A 16,184-nucleotide genomic window follows, 5' to 3' on the forward strand; every position below is an offset into this window, starting at 1 on the left:
GTGTAAGCAAAGAGACGGCTGAAACTCTAACATAGCGTGACTAAGTCCCAGCTCCCCAGCACAGCTGCAGGGATTGGGTTGAACAGGGACAGGCACGATGAGACGACCCAAAGTCAAGCGTCAAGGTAGCCTCCCTGGTCTAACCACGCTGAGGGGAATCAATCCTGGAAAGGCGGAGTTAAGCCATATGGAACGAGGAGCATGATGCATACGATGGTGAGGCACAATATGAGACTGTAAGCTTGCAAGCTGAAGGTGGAAACACAAATATCCATACTACTGCACTTAACATAGCTCTCCCCTTCTCTGAAGATCTGGGCGTGATGGTACAGGTACCAGATAGGGTGTATGAGAGTGTATCTATGGTATGGGTGGAATGTGGGGGAGCGCTCCATCTGGATCATTTATAAGTGATTTTAAATTTGGTGGGTTGTTTTGATACTGCATGTTCGATTAATAAATACTGATATTTAAACAGCAATACCCCGAATCATGCCGCTCTAATTATTGTATTAACAAGCTCAACAGGGGTCTTAACAGACTCCTTCAGAATGCCCCATATTTCACACATCACTACACCATACAAAAATGTATGTTTTTGTGAAAATCACATGAAAACAAAATGCCACTTTGCGACACGGATTTTATGCGTAGCACAGCTCATTGCCTCATAATCTTTTAGAGGAGGAAGAGATGGAGAAGTTGGTTGGCCAGTTGTATCTTAGCTACTTCTATCATTTATTACATATTTATACAATAACAACACATATTCCAATAGTGTCTTGTCTGGCACTCAGCAAGTCACATTAATAAATCTGTTTCCACAGGACTCATAATGTAATGTACTTATCAGACTATAATTGATATTTATGGAGTGTGGGAGGAGACTGAAGTTCCTAGAAATAACAGATTCAAACAAACATAGACTCAGAACATACAGACAGGCACAGAACATACAAATTCTATGCAGATAGTGTCCAGGCTAGTCCATGACAGTGTAACCATCCTTCTTACCAGGTCCTGGTGGTCCCGCAGGACCAGCTGCACCAGGCCGACCAGGTGGGCCCATCAGTCCCATAGCACCAGTCGTACCCTTATCTCCCTGTTGACAAATAAATAGACAAGTTACAAAAATGAAGTAGCATCTGCATTGATCTTTATTAGCTATAGGGATTAAATGCTTTTGCTAAACAAGAAAACAAGAAAATACAATTATAATGTATAACTTACGGTAATATGCAGATGAATTATTAACACAAAGAAAGCAGGACAACTTGGTTAAATGTTTAAGTACAATGAATGAATACAGTTAATGGACAAAAATGAGCTAAACATATCCTCCCCATTGTGGTCAGTTGCAATTAATGACTTTTTCAAAATGGAACCGTCGGTTGCTCTGACAACATGACATGGAAAAATTCATTTCATTATGGTTTATCTGGTTTGCGTTAAAGGAGTCCAATGATTTTATGCATCTTCTTTCACAATCTTAAATAAGAAGGTCGATCTGTTTATGTACATCATTTTTCTCCTTCTCGTCCAAATACTCCCTGTAATGGAGCAGCTCAGTGTTGTATTATTTATTGCGACAATTGCAGGGCCCCGGTGCTCCCACAGGACCAGCTGCAATTGCACTTTGCAATTGAAAAACTACCCAAAAATATGTGAAAAAGTACAGTCAAAATTATTCATAGTATTTCCATAGTATACATAGATATGTATGTCATCTTTTGTTTTGTAGTGTTCTTATAGAAAAAAAAATCACATAGGAGACTTCTATGATGTTAAAAATAATACTGGGGGGGGGGGGGGGGGCAGGAAAATGGGGCGAAGCTACACGTCATGATGAAGGATCACAGCAGAGGTTGAAAAAAAGAGACAAAATTATTATGAACAAAAAGAGGTGAAAGTTGTCCTATTCGCACCACACTAGACAAATCAATTCTAGTGTGGTGTGAATAGGCCGACTTTCTCCTCTTTTTGATCATAGTTACTATATCTTGCCCTCTGCACACCTAGCGATATATTGTTACTGAATTTTATTGTGGTGCTGGTTCTAATTCTTTCTACCAAAAAATTTTGATGAAGACATTTTACTGCTCACACCTCTAAGAGAAATAAGAAACTGGTAGGTACCGGTAACTGATTCTACCAGATTACCCGTATAGCGAGAAGGCAAAGAGACCCTTTATACAGTAGTTTGACAAAAGAAGCAAATCTAAAAAGGTAGAGTCTAAAATAGGAAATACTTGTATTAAACCATTATCCACACTAATTTGTGCAGTGCCACATATACTGGTGTTAATGTTGCATCATCAATCAAATAAGGAACTGTAATATCCACCATGAGAAAATGAAATCTTGTAGATGACATATGTAGCTGGACGTTAGCCCTCATACAGCTGAAATGACGGAGGAGGTTTCTGAAAAGGGATGGAGGAAGTAACACCTTCTTAATTTAGATACTGCTTCAGGGGTGATATTTATATAAGGATGTCTGTAGAAGATACACAGAGAAAGCTAATGTGTACACTAGTGCAAAACCTCTTTACCAGATGTCCCTTCATTCAATTCATCAATCATTTACAGAAGGGAACGCTGCATACAGTCATGGGGAACTATCCTTGCCTTCAGTCAATTTTATTTGTTAATTAAACTTTACAATACTTACTTTTTTAAAATAAAGTTTAGTTAGATGTGTTAAATCCATTACAGAAACTAATTATTACTATGGTGTTTACTGTTACTCAGTTTCAAAATCTTCAGAAGTTAAAAAAAAAACATCATCACCTTTATCTTTCCCTTTTATTTACGAGAGCTTCACTAGTGGTGGTCACATAATCACTTAAAGTGGAACTAAACTCAGAACTTCCTCTCTGCTCTAAAAGATTAGCCACATGTAACGATTGGGGAATTATTTCCATGGTCAGTGCACAAGATGCGCGCTGACACTGCGGAAATCCTCCACAAGCGTATAAAATAACAGAACCCAGCTATGGTGCTATGCACCTGTAGAGGGAAATTCCCACCGGCAGATGGAGCTGTGGAGTGCAGAGGAATAAACCCTCTGCACTGCCACAGATGCCAGATGGGAATTGTACGAGGTGAAGCAACATATGGCAAGATAGCCCTTGGAGAGAGAGAGAGAGAGAGAGAGTACAGAGACAGAATGTATGTGTGTCCACCAATCTAGTCGCCACCCGGCGATGGTGAACACACAACAACAAAAGCCAAGTGGGAACGCAATCGCAAGAATGGCGATTGCTTATAGCGACACCAGACTGAGCAATACAGAGCAAAGGAACAGAATAAAGACAGAACTGATAACAAACAGTAATCCAACACACAGGAGCAGACAGGACTAACTACACGCGGTCACCACACGTTAAGCGCAATAGCGACAAAGCGCGTGCGCAGCATGGTCGCTACACGAGAAGCGCAATAGCGACAAAGCGTACCAACCCTGACTAACCAAAGAAGCACGAAAACAAAAGAGAACGCGAACGCTTGCTAAACGGTTACCTCACCGAGACGACAGCAAGCGTTCGTTCCAGACAGACAGACAGATGGAGCAGCAGGTAGCAACCGCTGCTCTGGCTACACTCCTAAGGCAGAATACAGAAGGAACCACCGCCTCTACCGCTAGGGCGAATGCGATCCCAACAGACAGAACAATTTCCTGTCGACCGCCGCTGGCGACAAGACAATCGCAAAAGATAGACAGTACAAAGCAATACAGGTAACAAACAACCTGACTATGCTAACAGGAATGCTAGGGCACTCCCAAGGAACTACTCTAAGATAGCAATATTAGCAACCAGTAATCAAAGGGCTGAGACTCCAGGTAAGTTAGCAGGAACAAACCATCATGACCAGCAAGGAATTCTGGGAGGAAATGGTATTTATACTGCAAGCCATCAGAGGAAGCAGCTAAGGAATTTGCATGACAAGTGGATGCAAATTCATCACCAGAACAGCAACTCTGCAGCTTGCAGAGTGGAGACAGGTCTCTTTTCCAGGGACCTGCAGCACTCAGACCTAACAAATGGTCAAAAAGCTGTCTGCCTGAGCAGACAGCAGAGCAGATCATTACACCACATCATTACAACATTTATGGGAAAAAAAAGTCTTCATTACAATTGTTCAAAATTCTAAAAAAATGAAAGTATTACTTGCTTTCACCTTTGCAGAAGGCACTGAGAGGGTTAAGCCTAAGTTTTTACTGTATCGAGAGCTTCCTGGGTAGAGCTCTCTTGCAGTCTATTCACAGTTGCTGATAAGAACTAATTAGACCTGATAATCTGCCTGCCTAAACAAACACAGATTACAGAGAAGTGAATTTCTTCAGCAACTATATGTGGAATAAAGACTTTTCATTGTGTGCTGTGCAAGAGTTTGGGTCCATTTTAAGGCGTATATTTCTTACTGCTGTCAATTAGACTGCACAGTTGGAGCAGTGGCCATTGTGTATCAGGATGTGCTAAACTGTGCTTAGTGCTGTATGGTGCAGTGGCGAGTGCTGGATCAAGGAATGTAAAATGGGTGGGATGGGGTACAGAAGAAATATATATCGTTGCAAATATAAGGAGTGAAATCAGTGGTTCCACCGCGCATGAAAGGACGTTGTAAATACTAGACACCTAGGCACTTTGCTGAAGATTTGCAACCCTGAATATTTGTGCCTTATTACACTGCTGGCTTCAGCTCTTTTTCTTCCAGACCTGGATCTTCACTGCACAGCTCTAGAGGCGGTCCAAGACACGCCCCTCGTGCGGAAATACTCTGACTGTGCATAAACTGCAAGACGATGGGGTCACATATATGTATTCAGTACGTACCGTCCAATGTATAGTATACATTTAAGCAAACACAATTTTTGAAGGCAGTGTTCCTTTACTATAGGTCAGTATGCAAGAGAAATAAAGAGAATTTCTACATTTATTTATATGCTATATATGTGTTGAAAATACTGAAGTTGTCTGTGAGAGTTTAGGTACACTGAACTTTTCACATTTCATATTCTGTCATATAAATGTTTTATAACATGAGAGTGCTTTTAGCTGTTCTGTCAACACAGTAAACAGGAATGAAGAGATAAATAAGCCTCCTTCATGATTCATGCAGCACATCTGATCTTGCTGTTAGCAATATTGGCAGCTCTATGCTAGAACTATGGATAACAAATATGCTAGATAAACTCATTTTAAAATTCCATAACGGTATTATAGTATGTACTGGCACAGCTTTAGGTGTACAGCAATTGCCAGTGTTTATAACAAGACCTGGAGCTGGCCAGTGTGGCCACAGCATATTTCTTTGCAAACTGTTATAATGTGCTGTCGTCATTAACTGCATTGGAGAACTTTAGCAGCAACTGCTCTGCAACATGTCACAGAATTGTCGCAGCAACAAAGTTTCTTGTGCACCATAGCAGTTAATTTGATAAGACAACAGAAGACCATTGTGCTTGCAGTGCTCTCAAGGTATTAATTAAGATTAATTAAGCGTTACACCATACATTTACAGTAGACATAACCACAATTTCCACCAGACAAGCCAATCAATTTTATTGCATTAAAACACATTGGATGTTGGGGCTAGGTTTACACTGTGATAGGCTCACAACATGGATGGTCAAAGCAGATCTGATGTATGAACCACTGTGTCCGTCCAGGTAATTGTGGCTTCCATAGTAAATGGACATGTCATACATACCATGCTATCTATGTCATGTCTGTTTTTCAAGCTGTGTCTGGAAAAGTTGTGCAAGAAAAACTTTTGCATTCCGCTACCGCAATGGACAGAATGGACATGTTCAAAATGGATATGTGTGAACAGATCCTATAAATAATGTATGGTCCATCAACATTTCCATTTGTCCACTGCGGAAAACAGTTAATTATTGGGCCTAGTGTGAGCCTAACCTAAGCAAGGAGAAGCTAGAATTGTGTCATAAGTGGAGATAGCCCAGAATAGATGGAGGCCTTTTGATAATTTTTAGAGCAATTTTTTTTAAATGTGCATTGCCCCCCCCCCCCTCCCTTCCCTTACTAGGTTTATGAGGGGAGGTAAAGAGTTTTGAAGTTTTGCATTGTTGTTTTGCTGACGTATCAATGATGTTTAAGTGGGATTAATGCTTCCAAAACTAAAATTTCTACTCTTAATTACAGGAGAACATTTGAAAGCATTCCCACACATTCCCTGTGTGTTAAAACATTTATCTTTACTGCAGAGAACAGAAGAAGCTTGCTTAAATCTCGTCATCGGCAAATGTAATCATTGCCGGCTGAAGCTCTGAGGCAGCCCTCTCTCTCTCTCATCTAGCCCAACTGACCAGAGCTACAGAATGAGATGTCACTGTGTCATGGGGGCTGCCATCTTGTGTTCAGCAAATTCTGAAAGTGACATTACTTGCACCTGACACTCATTTCTACTTCTAAGCACCCCTGCCATAACAAGGAACAAGTACATTTTTACACTCCTCCTATGCCTTTGCTTGAGTTGAGACATTTCGGGCATTTTTTAGTCCAAACACATTTAGTCTTGTCTTTTTTCAGGACAAATAGAGCTTTGTTTTGGTACCATTTATTTATAATACATCTGCCATTTGCTGGTGTTTGTAAAAGAAAGTATACTGTAAACAAATATGTATTATATAATATTCACTTTTTACCAAAAATATGTAAATATCTCGAATTGCAGCAGAAAAACAATAAAAAATAAATTTTTCTTCATGTTTTATATTTAGATATGTCAAAATTATGTAATTAGTTATTTGTTGGAAGTGCAAATGAGGACTTTCAGAGAGTAAAAGTGACAATTATGTGATCAGCACAGCACTTCATTCATTCCAAAAGATGTCACCTTTCAGAACACTCAAGACTGCTTCAGGAAAATCTAGTATGTCTATCATTCTGGCTCACTTGAAAAGATAGAAATGCCGTATATACTCATGTATAAGCTGCCCCATGTATTGGCTGATGTCCCAACTTTTACCCCTGAAAAAAACGAATGTGTTACCCAAAATAATCTGACCCCTCCTCATTGTCTCCCCCTAGTCGCTCCACTGTATGTGGTGCAGAATAACTTCCCCCTGTATGTGGTGCAATGCACAGTGGGGTGCATGTGATTCAGAGTGAAGCGTGCTTGCAGAGTGTATGTATGGGATGTCCAGTATATTTTTGTTCAGCAGAGTGTATGCATGTTATAATGCAGTATATGTTTGTTCAGCAGAGTGTATGTGATGCAGAGTACTGTGCAGTGTACATATAGCTACCTCGTCTCCTCATTCTGGGTGGCTATCTTTCCATTTCCTGTGCAGTGCTGTACTTGCTAGACATCCAGGTTACAGTGTCTTCTGGGCAGACATCTTCCTGTCTCCCTTGCAGCTTTGTACTCACCTCTAGTGGCCAAGTATAGAACTGCAAGGGAAAAAAGAAGTGGCTCCCCGAGACAAGCAGAAAGTGAAACCTGGACATCTAGCAAGGAGAGCTGCATGGGAGATGGGAAGATTGCTGGCAGGAATGAGTAGAGGTAACTTTGTCCACACATGACTCGCATTTAAGCCAACCCCCCCCCCCCCCCCCCCCCTTCCCCCACAGACACACACTTTTGGGAATTTTTGTCCCAAAAATTTGGCTTACATGTGAGTATATACGGTAGCTCATTTAAATTAAAAAAAAGATATTCACAGTTTGAGTTCACCTAAATAAAATAATAAAAGAAAATATTTCTGATAAGAGTACCTGTTTTCCTCGTTTTCCAGGTCTTCCTGTAGGGCCTCTATTTCCTGGACTACCCGGCTCTCCCTTTGGGCCCATTTCCCCCTTTGAATTCAATAACAGTTGATATACATTTTTAAATGCAGAGCCAACAATAAAATTGTATAGCATACTGAAAGGGCACAGTCAAATAATACAAACCATTAATGAACCCATTTATGTGATTTGTAAGTGAAGGACACTGAAAATTGCCTCTAATTCATCACCGGTTTCAGAAAGCTAAAGCAGCACATCTGAATTGTTAGCTTACTCTATGGCTGGTATTTAGCTAGCTTTTCTCTAGAGTTTTCTCACAAGATGTTTTTAAACTTTATAAATAAAACAAGTTTAGCATTACTTCTTTACTTACTTTTTACTAGTTTTATAACTGCCAGGCAGAGGTGGCCTTAGAGCATGCGAGGCCTGGGGCGAGTGTCATACGCGGGGCCTAGAGCCATAAGTGTAGGTCATGTACCGTACCAGCCTGCTCACGGGCTTGTCCACCTCTAATGCACTATGCCTTATTATTGTTTAAAAACAATTACGTTTGTTAAAGGCCACTAAGCCAACCAATATACTAGGGATGGGTACTAAGCTGGCTGGGGAGCTAAGGATAGGTAAAGGCTGGCTGGGGAACTTGAGATAGGTACTGGCTGTCTGGGGAGCTAGGGGTGTGTACCTGACTGGCTGGGGATGGGTGCTAGGTTGACTGGGGAGTGTGTCTGGATAGAGATACAAGATTTGGAGACCAAAGTTTGTATCTCTAGCCAGACATTCTCCACAGCCAGCCTAGTACCCATCCCCAACTCCACTGTCAGCCTAGTACTCATCCTCAGCTCCCCAGCCAGTCTAGTACTCATCCCCAGCTCCTCAGTCAGCCTAGTAACCATCCCCAGCTCTCCAAGGTAGCCTAGCATCCAGCTCAACCAGAAGAACGGGGTTCTCAGTGCGAGCGCAGCAAGGCATGACCACGGGCAGGGGTGCCTGCCTGAAAATAATTGTAATGCAGATATTATGCCCCTCAGAGGTAAAATGCAGATATCATGTCCCCTACATATCAAATGTAGATATCATGCCCCACACAGATCAAATGCAGATATCATGCCCCTCACAGGTCAAATGCAGATATCATGTCCCCCACATATCAAATGTAGATATCATGCCCCACACAGATCAAATGCAGATATCATGCCCCCAACAGAAACAAATGCAGATATCATGTCCCACAGATCAAATGCAGATATCATGCCCCACACAGATCAAATGCAGATATCATGCCCCCAACAGAAACAAATGCAGATATCATGCCCCACAGATCAAATGCAGATATCATGCCCCACAGTTCAAATGCAGATATCATTCCCCACACAGATCAAATGCAGATATCATGCCCCACAGATCAAATTCAGATATCATGCCCCCCACAGAACCAAATGCAGATATCATGTCCCCACAGATCAAATACAGATAACGTTATACAGAATATGCTTTTCCACATAACAAGCCTAGAGTGAAAACATCACACTATGGCTATGATAGACAAGACAAGACAAGACAAATAACATTTATATTGCGCTTTTCTCCTTGCGGACTCAAAGCGCCAGAGCTGCAGCCACTAGGGCGCGCTCTTTTGGCAGTAGCAGTGTAAGGGAGACTTGCCAAAGGTCTCCTACTGAATTAGTGCTGGCTTACTGAACAGGCAGAGCCGAGATTCGAACCCAGGTCTCCTGTGTCAGAGGCAGAACCCTTAACCATTACACTATCAGCCAACTGATGATAGTCATTGGACTAATAGCTTCTTTAAAGGAATGATCCGCGGTAAAAAAAAAAAAAAACGTTCCACTTACCTGGGGCTTCCTCCAGCCCAGGGCAGCTGTCCTGTGCCCCGCCGCAGCTCCTGCATCTCCCGGTCCTCTTCGCCGGCGGAGCCGACCTCGCCAGGTCGGGTTCCGGGTCGGCCTCTCTGCTCCACCACGGGGGTCACGTGGTCCGACCGACGTCATCTGGAGGCTACTGCGCAGGAGCAGTAGCGTCCAGATGACGTCGGCCGGACCACGTAACCCCCGTGGTGGAGCGCAGTAGAGGCCGACCCGGAACCCGACCTGGCGAGGTCGGCTCCGCCGGCGAAGAGGTCCGGGAGATGCAGGAGCTGCGGCGGGGGCACAGGACAGCTGCCCTGGGCTGGAGGAAGCCCCAGGTAAGTGGAACGTTTTTTGTTTTTTTTTACCGCGGATCATTCCTTTAAAGAAGCTATTAGTCCAATGACTAATATAATGAATAATAATAATATGGTAGGACATTTGACTGTGAAGGGATTAGATTGTGAGTTCCACAGGCACAGTACAGCTGTGTGAAGAGGAGCGGGGTCTGCTTAGATTTCCGACAAGCCCTTGTCGGAAATCTTTAGGTCGGAAATCTTTGGGTGTCCACAGCGACAGGGGACCAAAGGACGCAATGGGAAGCCTCTATAGAAGGCTTCCGTCTTGTTAGGCAAGTACTGTAAATTTTCCACATTCCAACCAGCTGGCTTGAAACTGAAACTAGCAGATTTTCTCAGTGCTGTTTCCTATATACATGAGTGGTCTCAGTGGGGAAGAGGGGATTTCTGGGGCCATAGCATGATATTGATAAGCAGGCAGCTTATCAATATCATGCTATCAGTCATATTTAGCCCCAGAAATCCCCTCTTTTCCAACACCACACATGTATATAAGGGAAAACCACTCAGAAAACGACTAACTTTATTTTAAAATCATTAAAAAAAAACAGCACTCAGAAGCAATGCAGCAGCATTAGTGTGATTTTGCCATGCTCATCATTTATTCCTACTGCTGCAGCTGCTGCATCAGACACACAAGCAGTGTGTATGACACTCTGACCCATGTGTTGTCACCTTGTCTGTGTCCACCATGGAGCCCTGGTAATGCTGCAGCTGCTGCTGCCTGTGTCCTCAGAGCTGGCAGACTGTGCTTGTCTCTCTCACACACATACACACTCTGGTGCATGCCTTCCTGCCTGTGTCCACTCACTGCCTGCAGCTCCTGCTCGAGTCTCTCTGTGCCTGGGGGATTCAGGGGGGCACAGCCACGCAGGGGAACAGTCTCTCTGTCGCCCTTATGCCTGGCAGAACGAGCGGGGGGCGGGGTTAGAGGCGGGGGCTCACGAACATAGTAAACCCTACTCTGGAGGCTGTTGGCTGCTGCTATGAGGAGGGGGCGGGTTTAGAGGAGGAGGCTGAAGCAGAGAGCAGTGTTGACTGCCTCTATTGGCCAGGAGCAGAGGGGGGCGTGTATGGAGGCAGCGTTGGGCTCTCCTGAGCTCATAGCAGGGTTGCCGTAAATTAAACAAATGCACGGTAGGTATTCCCTATACTGTCTGACCGCGGGGCCTCCTTCAGATGCGGGGCCTGGGGCGACCGCCCCAGTGGCCCCCCCCAAAGGCCGCCTCTGCTGCCAGGTACTGAAACATTATTTTGTAACAATGAAGATTTGTCTCCTGGGAAAAAACTCATGGAGTTTATTGAGTTAATTGAATAAGGACCTACATGACTATATACTGAATAACAATTTAATATTAGCAAACTTCATTCAGACACACTAGGTAATATTAAGATATATATTCTCACAATTATGCTGTTAAATTGATAATGTTAAAGGGAAAATACTGATTTACTATTCAAGATATGCAGTGAAGAGTAGTGAGGTTATAGTCTGTTATCCTTAAACATCTAATCATCTGTGGGCAAATACAAAAAAACCTGACTGTTTGCCATCAACATAGTATGACTTCCCTGCCAGTGTTGCATTTCCTCCTCAGTACATCAGTTATTCTGATCTGTCACTGATAAGGAACCAACATGATGCTAGTGAAGTGTGATAAGAAGCAATCCACCATAATATGGATAGAATTCTGATTGTATTCTTATCCTATTTAAAGTGTTAACAATGTCCCATCACATTTTTATTAGCAGTCTGTCACAATGAGTTGATGGAAGTTAGGGCAGCAGTGATCGCCAGCAAACATCAGTGTGGTACTGCACAGACACTAAAAAACTCCCTCTCCAGTCATAAGGATGAGGATCAGCAGGGAAAGGGGTTGCTGAGTGCGTGGCTCCTCCTTCCCCAGCTGAGCCAATAAAACCACATGGCTTTCAACATTAGAAGGTATCTTGCAAGGGGGGACGGGGGCGGGGGGGGGGACGGGGAGCCTTCTCATCCCCAATTAAGCATATTTATTAAATAAAATGTTAAGGAATAAGGTGCTCTCTCCAATACCTATGTCCCTGGAAAAGGATGAAGCAGTAACATACAGTATTCACTTGGGAGGGGGTAGACAATCACTTTTGTCTGTCAATTGCAGAGTCAGTCTTAGCTGAAGTACTGTGCTAACTGGGAAACTAAGGGTGCATACACAAATCCAATTTTTATTGCTCAATGATTGCCTAATCTTACTAAAGGTGGCCACTAATGGCCAATTTCTAGCGAAAAATCGTTAGAGCGATCAGAAATTGTGATCGGAAGAAAAAACGTTCACTACACCATCAACGAACCAATCTTTGCTTCCTATCTATCACAACCAATAAAGAAAATCCAAATTTTGGTTTGAAAAAAATCCAGACGGACGATTTTTTTTATAATCGTTCATAATTGATTGTGCCCATCAACTGAGATTATTTTCAAACAATCCGATCAGAATTTCTGATCACTCTAATGATTTTTCGCTAGAAATTGAACAGATTGTGTATGTTAGTGGTATAATTGGCCATTCAAAATTGTATCTGAGTAGGCAGCCTAAATAGCAGTAAATAAAACCACTCAAGTTGTAAAACTGGGGACAAGACAACAGCCTATAAACTCACACCTTTACTAACAAATCAGCTTCATATTTTTCTTAAAGGGGCACTATGGTGAAAAATATGTGCAAACATAGACAAATAAGAAGTACGTTTTTTCCAGAGTATAATGAGCCATAAATTACTTTTCTCCTATGTTACTGTCACTTTTAATAGGTAGTAGAAATCTGACAGAAGCAACAGGTTTTGGACTAGTCCATCTCTTCATGGGGGGATTCTCAGGGATTTATTTACAGTGGGTTGCAAAAGTATTCGGCCCCCTTGAAGTTTTCCACATTTTGTCATATTACTGCCACAAACATGAATCAATTTTATTGGAATTCCACATGAAAGACCAATACAAAGTGGTGTACACGTGAGAAGTGAAACGGAAATCATACACGATTCCAAACATTTTTTACAAATAAATAACTGCAAAGTGGTGTGTGCATAATTATTCGGCCCCCTTTGATCTGAGTGCAGTCAGTTGCCTATAGACATTGCCTGATGAGTGCTAATGACTAAATAGAGTGCACCTGTGTGTAATCTAATGTCAGCACAAATACAGCTGCTCTGTAAGGGCCTCAGAGGTTGTCTACGAGAATATTGGGAGCAACAACACCGTGAAGTCCAAAGAACACACAAGACAGGTCCAAGACAGGTCAGAGATCAAGTTATTTAAAGCAGGCTTAGGCTACAAAAAGATATCCAAAGCCTTGAACATCCCAAGGAGCACTGTTCAAGCGATCATTCAGAAATGGAAGGAGTATGGCACAACTGTAAACCTACCAAGACAAGGCCGTCCACCTAAACTCACAGGCCGAACAAGGAGAGCACTGATCAGAAATGCAGTCAAGAGGCCCATGGTGACTCTGGACGAGCTGCAGAGATCTACAGCTCAGGTGGGAGACTCTGTCCATAGGACAACTATTCGTCATGCACTGTACAATGTTGGCCTTTATGGAAGAGTGGCAAGAAAAAAGGCATTGTTAACAGAAAGCATAAGAAGTCCCGTTTGCAGTTTGCCACAAGCCATGTGGGGGACACAGCAACCATGTGGAAGAAGGTGCTCTGGTCAGATGAGACCAAAATGGAACTTTTTGGCCAAAATGCAAAACGCTATGTGTGGCAGAAAACTAACACTGCACATCACTCTGAACACACCATCCCCACTGTCAAATATGGTGGTGGCAGCATCATGCTCGGGGGGTGCATCTCTTCAGCAGGGACAGGGAAGCTGGTCAGAGTCGATGGGAAGATTGATAGAGCCAAATACAGGGCAAACTTTGAAGAAAACCTCTTGGAGACTGCAAAAGACTTGAGACTGGGGCGGAGGTTCACCTTCCAGCAGGACAATGACCCTAAACATAAAGCCAGGGCAACAATGGAATGGTTTAAAACAAAACATATCTATGTGTTAGAATGGCCCAGTCAAAGTCCAGATCTAAATCCAGTCGAGAATCTGAGGCAAGATCTGAAAACTGCTGTTCACAAACGCTGTCCATCTAATCTGACTGAGCTGGAGCTGTTTTGCAAAGAAGAATGGGCAAGGATTTCAGTCTCTAGATGTGCAAAGCTGGTAGAGACATACACTAAAAGACTGGCAGCTGTAATTGCAGCAAAATGTGGTTCTACAAAGTATTGACTCAGGGGGCCGAATAATTACGCACACCCCACTTAGCAGTTATTTATTTGTAAAAAATGTTTGGAATGATTTATGATTTTCGATCCACTTCTCACATGTACACCACTGTGTGTTGGTCTTTCATGTGGAATTCCAATAAAATTGATTCATGTTTGTGGCAGTAATGTGACAAAATGTGGAAAACTTCAAGGGGGCTGAATACTTTTGCAACCCACTGTATTTTCAAAAGCACTTAGTGAATGGCAGTTGCTCTGTCCAACTGCCAAAAAACTGTGTAGCGAGCAGGGAAGCTGGCCAGCATCATTGTTTAAATGCTTTTTAGGGAATATCTTTATAAAGAATAAAAGCCTTGCTGAGAATCCCCTATGAAGAGATGGACTAGTCCATAACCTGTCGCTTCTGTCAGATTTCTACTACCTACTGTAAGTGACAGCAACATAGGAGAAAAGTAATTTATGGCTCATTTTACTCTGGAAAAAACATACTTCTTATTTGTCTATGTTTGCACATATTTTACAATTTTTCGCCATAGTGCCCCTTTAAGCTCCCTTTCTGAAAAGGAAAAGCCAAAATATCTGATATACACTAATTATTTTCGTGTTTACATATGATTTGTTTGTGGATAGCCCAGTCTCATCTATCTTTTCCAATAACCAACAGAAATACAATCTAATTTCTATCTCAAGACTACATTACATTAATTAAGTAATTATTTTGGTTAGTGGGTTCATCCACAAGTTAGGGAAAGAAATAGATTTCCTTAGCGTGGTCCTTATTTAGAAGTTATATGATTATTACAGATAACACTGTTATTGCCAGTGAGCAGTTCTATATTTAGCTGGCTTATTAAGAATGATAATGCAGATAATACAAACACATTGCAGCCTCTTCACTGCCAAACCTCCATTGAACACAGGCTTAGGGGTGACATAAGTTCAGGAGGTGAATGAGTGTAACGTGATAAGTAAATGAGCTATGGGATCTCTTAAGAGATAATAATCATATTACTTCTGTTTTGTCACAAGGTCAGCTGTGATCATCACTTATTCACGCTAACGCACAAAATCCGTTTTATATGTTTGTTTGTTTTTATTTTGTAGCCTTAATGAGGAAGTCAGAGTTGAAGAAACTCCAAGACAAAAAAAATGGCACAAAATAGGCTACTGATGATGTAATAATGTTGGTAATGGGAATGAATTAAATAAAGTATATTATAAGGTACTCCGTAAAAACTGATATCGCAGCTGATAAGTATTTAGAATCAATCCCAACTTAAATAAAACTGTCTTTTTCCAGGGCAAAATTATGATATACTCAATACACTAGTGTGTGTGAAATATTAGGACATTTATATAGGGTGATAGGAGGCACCCCCAAAAAATAAAATAAAATTTTTATTTTAAAATGAGTGTAAATTGAGGTAATAATAACATTAATGATGCACCAAGTAGACTGTATTTTTTTCTCATATGCAATGATTAGTAGCAGTACCTGTACATTTTATTAATGATAAAAGGATGATTTATTTATGTATTTATTTTATTTCATATTCAGGTGTTCCTGGTACTTTAAAGAGCAGATTTATTGTGTTCTCAGAAACATTAACCTAAAGAGGGTTGCATCCCCACTGAAACACATTGTTGCTTAATAAAACCCTCTTTTATTATCTTGTTGTCCCATTATATGAGGTATGTTGAAATTTACTTAGACTCCTTTTTAATTCCTAGATACTTTCAGTGCTTCCTACCTATTAGTTGATTTTCAAATAACATTTTTTTGTGATATGTTTCTATTTAAAATCCTCAGCGATGCTAAAACATATGGTAGAAAATAAACAGGAAAACAGCTAAAGGTGCACTCTTGAAAACCGAGCTTCATTTATCACTGGAGAATTTAACAATATATCAGTAAGAGACCAGGATAAATAGGGAAGTGCACGTTGGAACGT

The 16,184-nt window shown here is 41.7% G+C and overlaps 1 protein-coding gene across 3 annotated transcripts in view; it reads right to left on the reverse strand.

The window, feature by feature from the left end:
* COLQ (collagen like tail subunit of asymmetric acetylcholinesterase) overlaps nucleotides 1-16,184 on the reverse strand; it is a 149,941-nt gene that overhangs the window by 16,753 nt on the left and 117,004 nt on the right. For all 3 annotated transcript variants that reach the window (XM_068238676.1, XM_068238675.1, XM_068238674.1), the window contains 2 exons: nucleotides 7,746-7,826; nucleotides 1,015-1,102 (listed from right to left, as the gene is read on the reverse strand). In XM_068238676.1, the coding sequence (XP_068094777.1) occupies nucleotides 1,015-1,102; nucleotides 7,746-7,826 (169 nt within the window). The remainder of the gene's footprint in view (nucleotides 1-1,014; nucleotides 1,103-7,745; nucleotides 7,827-16,184) is intronic.

Source organism: Hyperolius riggenbachi, chromosome 5 (assembly GCF_040937935.1).
Source record: "Hyperolius riggenbachi isolate aHypRig1 chromosome 5, aHypRig1.pri, whole genome shotgun sequence".
Classification (NCBI taxonomy): domain Eukaryota; kingdom Metazoa; phylum Chordata; class Amphibia; order Anura; family Hyperoliidae; genus Hyperolius; species Hyperolius riggenbachi.